The sequence below is a fragment of the Brachyhypopomus gauderio genome, chromosome 10 (assembly GCF_052324685.1).
Source record: "Brachyhypopomus gauderio isolate BG-103 chromosome 10, BGAUD_0.2, whole genome shotgun sequence".
Lineage (NCBI taxonomy): Eukaryota > Metazoa > Chordata > Actinopteri > Gymnotiformes > Hypopomidae > Brachyhypopomus > Brachyhypopomus gauderio.
In genome coordinates this window covers 11,045,949-11,059,164 of record NC_135220.1, presented here as the reverse complement: position 1 = coordinate 11,059,164, position 13,216 = coordinate 11,045,949, and the positions used below count along the sequence as shown (strand labels likewise).

At 45.5% G+C, this 13,216-nt stretch overlaps 1 protein-coding gene across 1 annotated transcript; it reads right to left on the bottom strand.

Annotated features, from left to right (window-relative positions):
* Nucleotides 1-812: 812 nt before the first annotated feature.
* Nucleotides 813-10,925, bottom strand: hrh2b (histamine receptor H2b). The gene is made up of 3 exons (XM_077020812.1): nt 10,733-10,925; nt 1,827-2,523; nt 813-1,286 (listed from the first exon to the last, which is right to left on the bottom strand). The coding sequence occupies exons 2-3, from the start codon at nt 2,436-2,438 to the stop codon at nt 813-815; spliced, it is 1,086 nt and encodes a 361-aa protein (XP_076876927.1). The 5' UTR covers nt 2,439-2,523; nt 10,733-10,925.
* Nucleotides 10,926-13,216: the final 2,291 nt, after the last annotated feature.

Genomic DNA, 13,216 nt, shown 5'->3' with positions numbered 1-13,216 from the left:
TGTGGGAGGCGCAGGTCACGTGTGTCCTTGTGGGACGCGCAGGTCACGTGTGTCCTGAGACACGCAGGTCACGTGTGTCCTTGTGGGACGCGCAGGTCACGTGTGTCCTTGTGGGACGCGCAGGTCACGTGTGTCCTTGTGGAACATGCAGGTCAGGTGTGTCCTTGTAGGACACGCAGGTCACGTGTGTCTTTGTGGGACATGCAGGTCACGTGTGTCCTTGTGAACAGAACAGAATTCTATACCGGATGAGACCATTACCAATACACTTCATCAACCTTCCTCATATCGCCTGCAGGACACGTGAGGGTTATTTTACAACAAGCCGCTGATCCACTTTAAGCCCTACCTGAATTATTCTAGTTGACTCCCAAACAGCACTGGCAGCTGCGTCTGATTACTCTTCAGACACTGAAGCTCTTTGGTGTAACTGCAGTGATATTTCACATCTTTATGTTTGATCATTAAGCTCCGCCTCCTCTTTCTGAATGGCTGCACATACTATTCAGGCCCCGCCTTGTAACCTAGGCAGCTGTTATGAGGCATGGCCACATCAAATGCCTGTCTGATTTTGGATCATAAATAATGATCACATGAAAGAACTTTATAGTAAATACTCTGATCAACCACATAAAACGATCTGATAACTAAACACCTAGCAGTACGTCCTCTTCACATGTGTGACACTACAGATCACACATGAACATTCAGCCGATTTGTGATATAACGCCCTTAAAGCCGTGATGGATGCAGCATCTCGGACTGGTCCTCCGCAAGTCTTCGGGCTTTAGGTCAGAGGTCAACAGCATGCACTAAGCCTGCGTCTCAGACTTCCCAGCCAGACACGGGCTGCGTATTTCTGGGCTGGATTTGTCCACAGTGTCTGGTGTGTTGGCGTGCGTCTCCACCATGGGCCTTGTCCTGCCGCGCTCCCGCCCAAACCCGTTTGAAACGGCACCTCCCTCCCGCAGCCAGACCCTCGGGGCCTCGCGGGCACGTCCGCAGCGGAGCAGCCGGCCGTAGGCGTGGCGGAAGTCCCGGTTGAGTGCCGGGTAGAGGACGGGGTTGATGGCGGAGTTGAGGTACCCGAGCCAGAGCACCACGGAGTGCGTGAGGCGGGGAGGCTGGGCTTCACGCCGCAGGCCCATACAGGTGAAGTAGATGAAATACGGCAGCCAGCACACCAGGAAAGCGCCCAGCACGGCGCCCAGCGTCAACGTGGCCTTGTGCTCCCTCGCCGTGGCCCACCGGGCGAAGGAGGGCGTGGCTACACGGATACGCCGCACCTGAAGGATAGGGAGGCGGAGCCTAATGAAAACAACATACTGGGTGGGGCTAGGGATTATATATACAGTAGAGAGGGAGGAGAGATATGACACACACACACACATATATATATATATATGTGTGTGTGTGTGTGTGTGTGTGTGTGTGTGTCCTCTCAGAGGGGCTAATATATTCTTAAAACATAAATATATATATATAATATAATTTATCCAATTTTATTCTATCTAATTACAGTTTGACAATCGACATCTAAACAATTACAAAAATATAAGCAAATAAATTATTCACCCGTGCCTATTCAATCTGTGTTGGAAGGAAGGGTTAAGTGGAAGCCTGTGAGCCTGTGTCTCCCTCTATCAGGACTGTGATGCCTGCTGTTCATTTACAGTTATAATTCAGCACAATACCAGTTTCAAAGGTATGGGAGCGGGCCCAGGTATAATGGTCACGGTTCGCTACTGATATATATTGGTTGCCACAAATACTATCGCTACTATTGCTTTAAGCGTATATGTGTATTATCATAAGTGGCGAGGTACCTGTTCACGTGCCATGCAGTAAATACGGCGGTACATGCCACACAGGACCAGCAGGGGGAGGAAGAAGGTGCCCAGCACGTCCAGCAGCACGTAATCGTTGTTCCACTCGTAGCGACAGGCCCCGCCCTCTCCGCCCACCTCCCAGTCCGTGTTCTGCACGCTGAAATTGGCTGTGTTCCAGCCCAGGTGGATGGGGGCGAAGGCCAAAGTCACGGAGAGGACCCAGATGGTGGCCAGAGTAGCCAGCACCCGTCCACGCGTGACTCTCACACCGTAGCTCAGCGGCGCCGAAATGGCCAGGAAGCGGTCGGCGCCGATGGCCAGCAGCGTGAAAATGGAGGCGGTGCACAGCGTCACGTCCACGGAGAGGTAGATGTTGCAGAGGGCGCCCCCCAGTGGCCAGTGGCCGTCATGCAGCTCCAGGAGGGCGGCCGGGGGCAGCACGATCAACGCCAGCAGCAGGTCGGTCACGGCGAGCGACACCACAAAACAGTTGCTGCGGCGACGTAGGCGACGGCTGCTCCACACCGCCAGACACACCAGCGCGTTGCCGCCGATGGTCACCGCGATGAACACCACCAGCACCACCCAGCGCAGCACCGCCCACACCATCTCACACCCCGTCTCCCGGCACACGGCTCAGATGTGGTGATGACCAGCCTGTGTTTCCGTTGCTCGGGACATCTGAGCTTCAGCACTGGATAACAAAGCAGTGGGTTTTACAGATGAGAATAATTGGAATCTAAACCATATAGAGGCATTGAGTTGTAGCGAAGTGCACATGGTTTCCTAAAAAGCAGGACATTTCAGGATAGAGGCCCTTCATCAGCGTTTCGGACAGAGGTCAAACGTTGCTTGCGCAGCAGATGAAGGACCTCTGTCTTTAACGTCCCGTATCTCTGAAAACTTGGTGTCCTTCACCACAACTCTGAATATCTCTGCATCTCGTAATACAGAACATTTCTTCTGAACCACACATGCGTGGGTATGTTGTCCTAGTAACGTCAGCCGACCGATGATGCAGATGAAAGCCAAGGTCAGGTTTCCTGCGGCAGGCACATGAGACAGAAGTTCATCCTCTTTAGAAACAAAGACGACTGAAGTGGAAGGAGAGAGCCACGGTGTCTCCGCAGTTCAAATGTCATCAACGCTTATTATTCTAGTGATTATTATTCCTGGGTTGGCAGCTGAGCTGGTGAGTTCACGGCAGTAGTGTTCAGGCTTGTCAAGTTCACAGCAGTAGTGTTCAGGCGTGTTGAGTTTAGGGCAGTAGTGTTCAGGCGTGTCAAGTTCATGGCAGTAGTGTTCAGGCGTGTCAAGTTCACAGCAGTAGTGTTCAGGCGTGTCAAGTTCACGGCAGTAGTGTTCAGGCGTGTCAAGTTCACAGCAGTAGTGTTCAGGCTTGTCAAGTTCACGGCAGTAGTGTTCAGGCGTGTCAAGTTCACGGCAGTAGTGTTCAGGCGTGTTGAGTTCAGGGCAGTAGTGTTCAGGCGTGTCAAGTTCACGGCAGTAGAGTTCAGGCTTGTCGAGTTCACGGCAGTAGTGTTCAGGCGTGTTGAGTTCAGGGCAGTAGTGTTCAGGCTTGTCAAGTTCAGGGCAGTAGTGTTCAGGCATGTTGAGTTCAGGGCAGTACTGTTCAGGCTTGTCAAGTTCACGGCAGTAGTGTTTAGGCTTGTCGAGTTCACGGCAGTAGTGTTCAGGCGTGTTGAGTTCAGGGCAGTAGTGTTCAGGCATGTTGAGTTCAGGGCAGTAGTGTTCAGGCGTGTTGAGTTCAGGGCACCCTGCTGCCCACGCCACACTGCAGACGGCCAGCGTCTGTGCTGGGGCTCGGCCTAAACAGCCCGGCTGGCTCCTCCGCTGGGCTGAACTTTAGTAAAGCTTTTAAAGATTATATTATATATTTGATGCTGTACTGTATCTATTATATCTAAATGTTTTCAGTTTCCTTCTTTTTTAACTTAAATTGTCAATCAATTTAGTATTTTCTATGTAATAATGCTTAATTGTACGTGCAATATGATCAGAGGGAAGATTTCCTAATCGCAATTAGGATTTCTGGTTTCAGTATACACAATTGTCTCAGTACGTAACCTGTTTGGATGTCCTGTAGCTATGAGGCCTCCATACAAGACGACAGCTATTAAGACGGATCAGAGCGGAATGATGCTAAGAGCCTCTCAGAGACCGAGACAGAGCCAGTAATGGGATTAGGTTTTACACACACACACACACACACACACACACACACACACTTACACACACACAAACACTTACACACACACACACACACATACACACACACACACACACACACACACACACACACACATATACACACACACATACACACACACACACAGACACACACACACACACAGACACACAAACACACAGACACACACACACACACACACACACACACATACACACACACACACACACACACACATACACACACACACACACACACACACACACATACACACACACACACACACACACACACACACACACACACACACACTGCTGTCAGCGCAGATGATTGTGTCGTCCAAGCCCGCATATGAATTTATTCAAGATTTAGACATTTTAAAGGATTTAAAGGAGACATGGTTAACAAAATTTTATTTTTTTGCCACTTCACATGTGTATACGTTGAGGCTGTACCTACCAGAGCAGGTCGGTACATTTTGGCATTTCTGTTTGCTGAAAGTGTCATTTTAAATGCTATTTGGATTTTGGCTTCTTGATGTGATGTCACACAGAGGAACTCATCTGAATAAACCCCTCCCACTCTGCAGTCAGTGCTCCCGCCACTGCCCAATAGCCACCCTCACCCCCTCTCATCTGGCCAGTGAGAACAGTGGTCATTAGCATATAAAACCAATGACTGAAAATAACATTGAAAATGACTGCACTGAATTTCTGTAGGCCACACACCATAGCAAAGCTGATTTAAGGTGCTGATTTTATGATATATTTAATTTCTCTAAAATGAATCATAACAGATGTCACAGATGTACTTACTGTAAAAGCAGAGAGCTGTGTTCATTTGTAAAAAAGTAAGTTGCATGTGCTCTTTTCATACTCTATCAGATTATGTGATTTCTTCCATTTCCGGCCCCAATCCACTTTCTGTTTTTTCATTTTGAATGTTTATTATAATATGCATGTGTAAATAGTGTAAATAAAATTCATTGTATTTATCTAAAATTTATCTGTATAAATAACCCTGTTCATTGTATTTATATTTATATAATATCTACTCTCTCCAGATTTTCACCCTACACATAACTCAAGTGAACACAGTGTTTTGGAATTGGTGGCCCTGTTGTCAAGGCGTCTCCTAGGAGACATAAGGAGGGTTAGGAACCATTGGATGGTTATGGTGACTAAAAGTGATAAAGTGATATAGTGATTTAGTGATATAGTGACTGTGATGCAAGAGTTTATAGAGTTTAGAGTTTCTTCTGGTCCGTATATTTGTTTACATTATCGATAAATGAGGCTGGTTGGAGATTATTGTCTAGTACAGTGATTTGTTGATGATGTTCTAAGTATTCAGAATGCCAAAAGTATGTGGGGGTTTGTCCAATGATAGATTTTATTTTATAATAGTGTGATTTATATGGAATAGGTCTGACAACCTGGAGGAAAACTTCATTTCTAAGAATGTGATATTGGTAGTGATGGGTAAAGGGTCATTTTGTCATTTCGGGGGGCAGGATTCTGTTCACTTCTTCGTGTTCTGGGTAGAACAGTTTTCATACAGGTACTGGCTGGCAGTTTTGAAGGACAGATGGTGGACAAAGATAGTGAACCAGATTGTCTGGAACTGGCCAAAAAGAGTTTGATCAGATACTAACAGATGGTCCTCATCCAAGTGACCTGGAATAAAGACAACTGTACCAGCGCAGTGTGGACCAGAGATGCTGAGTCATGATAGTCGTATCTAGCAAAACAAAACAAAAACAAAACAAAACACACACACACACACACACACACACACACACACACACACACACACACACACACACCCAGGAACTGCAGCAGAAGTTCTCCACACTGGGCACTAGTGGATTGTAAAATCCTGAACATTTCTGACATACAGGATGAAACTGCAGAAGCTTAAAACTGCAACCATCAGCTTCACTGTGGTTCAAATCTCTCAAACCTCTGCCTGCAGAATCAGGACACCTGGACCTGAACCGAGTCAGGACATCTGGGTCTGAACTGAGTCAGGACACGTGGGTCTGAACTGAATCAGGACACATGGGTCTGAACTGAATCAGGACACATGGGTCTGAACTGAGTCAGGACACCTGGACCTGAACCGAGTCAGGACATCTGGGTCTGAACTGAGTCAGGACACGTGGGTTTGAACTGAATCAGGACACATGGGTCTGAACTGAATCAGGACACATGGGTCTGAACTGAGTCAGGACACCTGGACCTGAACCGAGTCAGGACATCTGGGTCTGAACTGAGTCAGGACACGTGGGTCTGAACTGAATCAGGGCACGTGGGTCTGAACTGAGTCAGGACACGTGGGTCTGAACTGAGTCAGGACACGTGGGTCTGAACTGAGTCAGGACATCTGGGTCTGAACTGAGTCAGGACACGTGGGTCTGAACTGAATCAGGACACATGGGTCTGAACTGAGTCAGGACACCTGGACCTGAACTGAGTCAGGACATCTGGGTCTGAACTGAATCAGGACACGTGGGTCTGAACTGAATCAGGACATCTGGACCTGATCTAAGTCAGGACACGTGGGTCCACAGGGTGGAAGGGCCTGTATTATTTAAGACTTTTACAGTTTTTGACGACTGCTAACGTGCATTTCCCAATACTTGTGATACATTGTCAAAACTCTAAACACAGCAACACATTGACCTCACACAAATAGCCAAATAGTTAATATCGTGTTCAAAAGCGCATTTTCTTAACTAAATAACAACTCTGCATTTCACAATGCAAACAACTTTGTTAAAACACAGCAAACCTGGTTCAGTATCCAATCATTCTTTCAAACACTAGCACATATTCTCTTTTCGAGATGAACATAGTCAATCACTGCACAACCACTGTAAAAAAAACATTTGATGGCAATACAGAAACAGTATTACATGTAATATTTTACCCTCTCCCAGCAAACAACAGACATTTTAAAGTAACATCTGTTGTTTTCTTAGTCAGTTCATTTTTACTGTAATCCGCTTCATTTGGACTTTTTTTTCAAATGTGTGCATTTTTGGCAACGTACTGTCTACACAATGAGTGATATTTACTGTTAGGAACTATATGGAATGTAGATTAGACAAAAAAGGAGTCAGTAACAGTTTTGCAGTAAAGGGTATATTTTACTGTATTAGGGACATTACTGTAAATTGTGGCCTAACCCAAATAATTATCGTAATTGTAAACATAATTAGCCATGGTCCCATATGTGTAAAAATACACATATACAAAAAAAGCCACACAAGTGGGAAAAACAGAATACAAAACTGAACAGTCTTGTTAGGTCTAATCTAAACGGCCTTCAGCAGTTGGCCACATGTTTTCATCCACATCACATCTGATGTTGGCCCTTGCCATGGACCTGAGATAGAAAAGCTTGGTATGTCTTCACAGTCTTCAGCTGAAATGTCTCTGCAGCCGGGATCCATTGCATCCAGGAGGGACATTTGGTCATGGGGCTGATGATCATACACCTTCCACCTCCAGACTGAAAAAAGTTCCTCAGTGGGTTTGAGGAAAGGCGAGTAGGGCAGGAGGAAAAGGGACATCACTCTTGGATGGTCTATAAACCAGTCTGTGATGACATGAGAATGACAAAATGCTACATCGTCCTATCACAAATGTCCTCGTGTTTCCTCCCACCTGTTCCATTTCTGCTTCTGGAACCAGTTGTTGGTAGAGTTCATTCAAAAACGAAAGAAGGAGGTCACTGTTATAGGGACCAATCTGGCATTTGTGAATGACCAAACCAGCACTTGAGATTGCAGGACAAATTGTTATATTTGCTCCTCTCTGACCCGGTACATTACTGTACTTCATTTTATTTCATTGATCTATATGTGTAAAAAATGTGTACAACAGTAATAACTTTTCAGCTGCCTTTGTTTTTTTGCAGAACTTGGCATATTATACGATATTTAAGGTTTTGAACCTTAGGTTTTCATTTTTGGCATGCTGTGGACAAGCAATTGTAAATAAGACAAAAACAATCCAGAATTTTGTTATTGGATAACCTTGTGTGTATAGAAAATTTAAGCATTATAAAAACATGTAAAATGACTGCATTTTGTGCCATAACAACATGAATTGAACTAATAGTATAGCCACTGAAAACTGATGTTGTGTTCACTGTGTTTGGAGTTTTGAAAATGTGACTACAGATTGGACAAACGCACGTTAGCAATTGTCAAAAACTGTAATAATAGCATTATTTTTTAATATTTAGAAAATTACATGATCCCTATTCCATCTTCCTCCCTACAGATTTAAGACAAGCAGATCACACTCTCCAAGCTTAAACTCTCACATCTGGGTGATATAGTTGTAGCCACTCCTGGTGTAGTTTATCTTGCTATGAAAGTTCATTTTTACGGCCTGTCGAATTCAAGTCCAGCTCAGCAATGCAAACAGAGCTCAGGTGTTTACATTTGCCATAAAAACAGATGTAGAAGTTGCAGTGTCTAATCTTCATACAGCTTAAATTCAACATTTAGGTTATTTTCTAGTCTCTCGTAAAATGTAACATGTGGTGTCCATCTCACGGTTGTCCATCTCGTGCGTCCTCGTGGAGGAAACCATTCGTGACTGTAAGAAAGATGACCCACTTCACCAGACATCAGCCAGACGTGTAGGAACGCTAGTAGATTTGTTGATGTTTTGACAACCATTCTGTACATTTTAAACATATTGAACTTTGCAAGGGAAGATACTAAAACAGAGAAGGGAGGGTGAGAGAGAGTCAGACAGAGTGATCAAGAGAGAGAGAGAGAGAGAAGCAGAAGGAGAGAGAGAAGTAGAGAGGGGGAGAGAGAAGTAGAGAGGGAGAGAGAGAGGGAGAAGTAGAGAGGGAGAGGGAGAGAGAGAGAGGGAGAAGTAGAGAGGGAGAGAGGTACAGAGGGAGAGGGAGAGAGAGAGAGGGAGAAGTAGAGAGGGAGAGAGGTACAGAGGGAGAGGGAGAGAGAGAGAGGGAGAAGTAGAGAGGGAGAGGGAGACAGAGAAGTAGAGAGAGGGAGAGAGACGTAGAGAGGGAGAGGGAGAGAGAGAGAGGGAGAAGGAGAGGGGGAGAGGGAGAGAGGTACAGAGGGAGAGGGAGAGAGAGAGAGGAGGAGGAGTGATGATAAGGAAGTGGATAATTTGCAGCCTCTACTAAATCAGTTGTCATGGGGACATTCTCACAGAATAATCCCCGCGATCCTGATAGTGATTAACATCATTTTGCAAAGTTTAATCAAATTACTGCATCATTTCAGATAGAAGTTCTGAAAATGCTGTGTGGTGTATTTTGGTTCCATCATGAACTGGTGATTACATCAGCGGTCAGCGAGGCGCACCACACGCTGGGTTCCTCAGGAGGTACATCAACACCGTACATGTCTCTACCAGCCACCATAACCATACAGCCCCATCGGACCTTCTCAAAGAGCCACTCACGTTCCCGTAATACTCCATCAGAGGGTTAATTTTCACCAAAGAGAAGTCACATCTTACAGAGAGAGATAGGGGAGTGCTGTGATGTCAGTGATGCTCCACCCAGAGAACATTTCAGGTCTGTTCTGCTGTTTTACTGCCGTACGAGTGCATTCAAGAGAGAATGAAAGCAGCTGAAGGATAAATGGAGTGAGATTAGGCGAGTGCATTTGTGCTGCAGTTCAAACGCTGCCCCTTGCCAAAGAACATTAAGTTGTGCTCATGGATGCTGCACCAAACAGATCAAACAGATCTTGCTGTAGCTGCAGACGTTGAACTGATCCTCACAGACGTCGTTCTGCAGTAGCACAGCAGACCAGGGAGGTGCCAGCTGATTAAACACGTCTTCACAGTCACGGATCAAACTGTGTGCTGGCTGACAGTTGAGACTGAGAAGCACATGAACCATCTGAATGTAAAGATCTCCTCAAACACAGCCCAGTCCCCTCTCCTCTCCTCTTCTCTCCTCTCCTCCCCTCTCCTCCCCTCTCCTCCTCCTCTCTTCTCCTCTCCTCCTCCTCTCTTCTCCTCTCCTCCCCTGCTAGCACTCACATAGCCAGTCAGGGAACATAAATAGATCACCAGGTTGTGATTGTTGTCCCCCAAACACAGAGACACGTTGTGTTTGTTCCTTTCACTCATCACAAACAAATGTGTGAAATTTGAAAACTTTTCAAATGTAGTTTAAATGTACAGTAACAATAAGACAGTATGTTGCAATTATGTCAAATTGTCAGTAATTAGGCATAGTGTATATTAATACAAACAAATCTAAGCTATTGTTCTAAACTTCCAGCTAGTGTTGAAGAGGTGAATTTATATATGAGCTAGAGTAGTAGCATCCGTGTTCCTGAAGGTGTGAGGTACTCACTGTGTGCAGGTGTGTGTCTACTGAGGGTGTGATGTACTCACTGTGTGCAGGTGTGTGTCTCCTGAGGGTGTGAGGTACTCACTGTGTGCAGGTGTGTGTCTCCTGAGGGTGTGAGGTACTCACTGTGTGCAGGTGTGTGTCTCCTGAAGGTGTGAGGTACTCACTGTGTGCAGGTGTGTGTCTACTGAGGGTGTGATGTACTCACTGTGTGCAGGTGTGTGTCTCCTGAGGGTGTGAGGTACTCACTGTGTGCAGGTGTGTGTCTCCTGAAGGTGTGAGGTACTCACTGTGTGCAGGTGTGTGTCTCCTGAAGGTGTGAGGTACTCACTGTGTGCAGGAGTGTGTTTCGGCTGCTGTACCATGCATCCTGCTGGGTGTAAAGAGAGCGTGAGCTTCTGTCTCCAGGGGCCAGGATGAGATCCTCTGTCAGCCTGTCTGTGCTTATGACCCCTCTCTCTCCCTTTGCTCGCTCTCTCTCTCTTTCCCTTTGCTCTGTCTCTCTCCCTTTGCTCTCACTCTCTCCCCCCTTTGCTCTCTCTCTCTCTCTCTCCCTTTGCTCTCTCTCTCTCCCCCTTTGCTCTCTCTCGTGCTCTCTCCCTCTCTTTCTCTCTCTCTCCCTCTTTCTCCCTCCCTATTTCTCTCCCTCACTCTCTCTTTCCTCTTTTCTCCTTCTCCCTCCCTCTCTCTCTCTCCCTCTCCCTTGCCCCTCATTAGTTCTGCTTCTCTTTGTTTCCTGTCCCTTGCCTCCTCTTCCATCTCCCTCCCTCCCTCCCTCCCTCCCTCTGTCGTATTTCCCTCCTCTCTCCCTCCTTCACTGCTCCTGCCCACCATCGCCTATTACAACAGCTCACGCTCTGCTTGGCTCCCCGCCGGGCCCTGACCGAGCTGTCGCCGTGACGAATGCGGCATGTTGACGTATTTACCTGCGCACCAGGGAAAAAGTCAACAACACAAATGAAAACCAATCCAGTCAAGATGGCTGCTGGAGTGAACGCGTTGGCTGTCCAGCTTTGGGTTGAAGCCCAGTGTGTTCTTAGCTAATCAAATAGCCGCTCTTCTCATAATGAAAGGACATGAATCCATTTCTTCCCTCTCGTGGTCTCCTGGACTTTTACTCAGATAAACCTGCTTGGAACTGAAAGGTGTCCAGGGACGTTTCCTGCCTCTGGCTACTGTGGTCTCTTCAGGACAGTGAGATCTTTGCTACCTCTATTCGCAGGAACCTTCTGTGCCAGATGTGCAGTGGTAAATGTAAAAAACAGAAACCTGGAGTTTTGTGCTTAGGTAATAAGTTGCAGGGGACTGCAGACGCTGACCTCAGTTTTATAGCTGGCTTGTGGAATGGGAGGTAAATTAGACAGATTGGGTACAAATAAACCCTTCCTCGCACGTGAGTGTAGCTAATCATAAATGCAGAGATGATACAGGTCAAATTTATTGTATGTGTGACATATAGATAATGTCACATAGATAATGCAGTGTGACAACCAGTGGGAAGGGTGTGATTATTGTTCACGATATTAATACTCGTTGGGACTGACGTCAGTGACCCAAATGTGACCTCAATGCAAATGTTATTAAGGACTGTGCGTTTTTCCAAAGTGTTCGGTGTTCCAGGTTATTACAGTTTTTGACGACTGCTAACGTGCATTTGTCCAATCTGTAATCACATTTTCAAAACTCTAAACACACTGAACACAACATCAATCTTCAGTGGCTATACTATTAGTTCAATTCATGTTGTTATGGCACAAAATGCAGTCACTTTACATGTTTTTATAATGCATAAATTTTCTATACACACAAGGTTATCCAGTAACAAAATTCTGGATCATTTTTGCCTTATTTACAATTGCTTGCACACAGCATGTCAAAAATGAAAACCTAAGGTTCAAAACCTTAAATACTGTATAAAATGCAAAGTTCTGCAAAAACAAAGGCAGCTGAAAAGCTATTACTCTAATACATATTTTTTGCACATATAGATCAATGAAATAATATGAAGTACAGTAATGTACCGGGTCAGAGAGGAACAAATATAACAATTTGTCCTGCAATCTCAAGTGCTGGTTTGGTCCTTCACAAATGCCAGAATGGTCCCTATAACAGATACTTCCTTCTTTTGTTTTTGAATGAACTCTACCAACAACTGGTTCCTGAAGCAGAAATGGAACAGGTGGGAGGAAACACGAGGACATTTGTGATGGGACAATGTAGCATTTTGTCATTCTCATGTCATCACAAACTGGTTTATAGACCATCCAAGAGTGATGTCCCTTTTCCTCCCGCCCATCTCGCCTTTCCTCAACCCCACTAAGGAACTTTTTTCAGTCTGGAGGTGGAAGGTGTATGATCATCGGCCCCATGACCAAATGTCCTTCCTGGATGTAATGGATCCCGGCTGCAGAGACATTTCAGCTGAAGACTGCCAGGGGTGAATAAGACATACCAAGCTTTTCTATCTCAGGTGCATGGCTAGGGCCAACATCAGATGTAATGAGGATGAAAACATGTGGCCAACTGCTGAAGACCACTTACATTACACATAACAAGATGGTTCAGTTTTGTATTCTGTTTTTTCCCCCTTATGTGGCTTTATTTGTATATGTGTATTTTTACACATATGGGACCATGGCTAATTATGTTTACAATTATTGTGATTATTTTTTGGGTTAGGCCACAATTTACAGTAATGTCCCTAATACAGTAAAATATACCCTTTACTGCAAAACTGTTACTGACTCCTTTTTTGTCTAATCTACATTCCATATAGTACCTAACAGTAAATATCACTCATTGTGTAGACAGTATG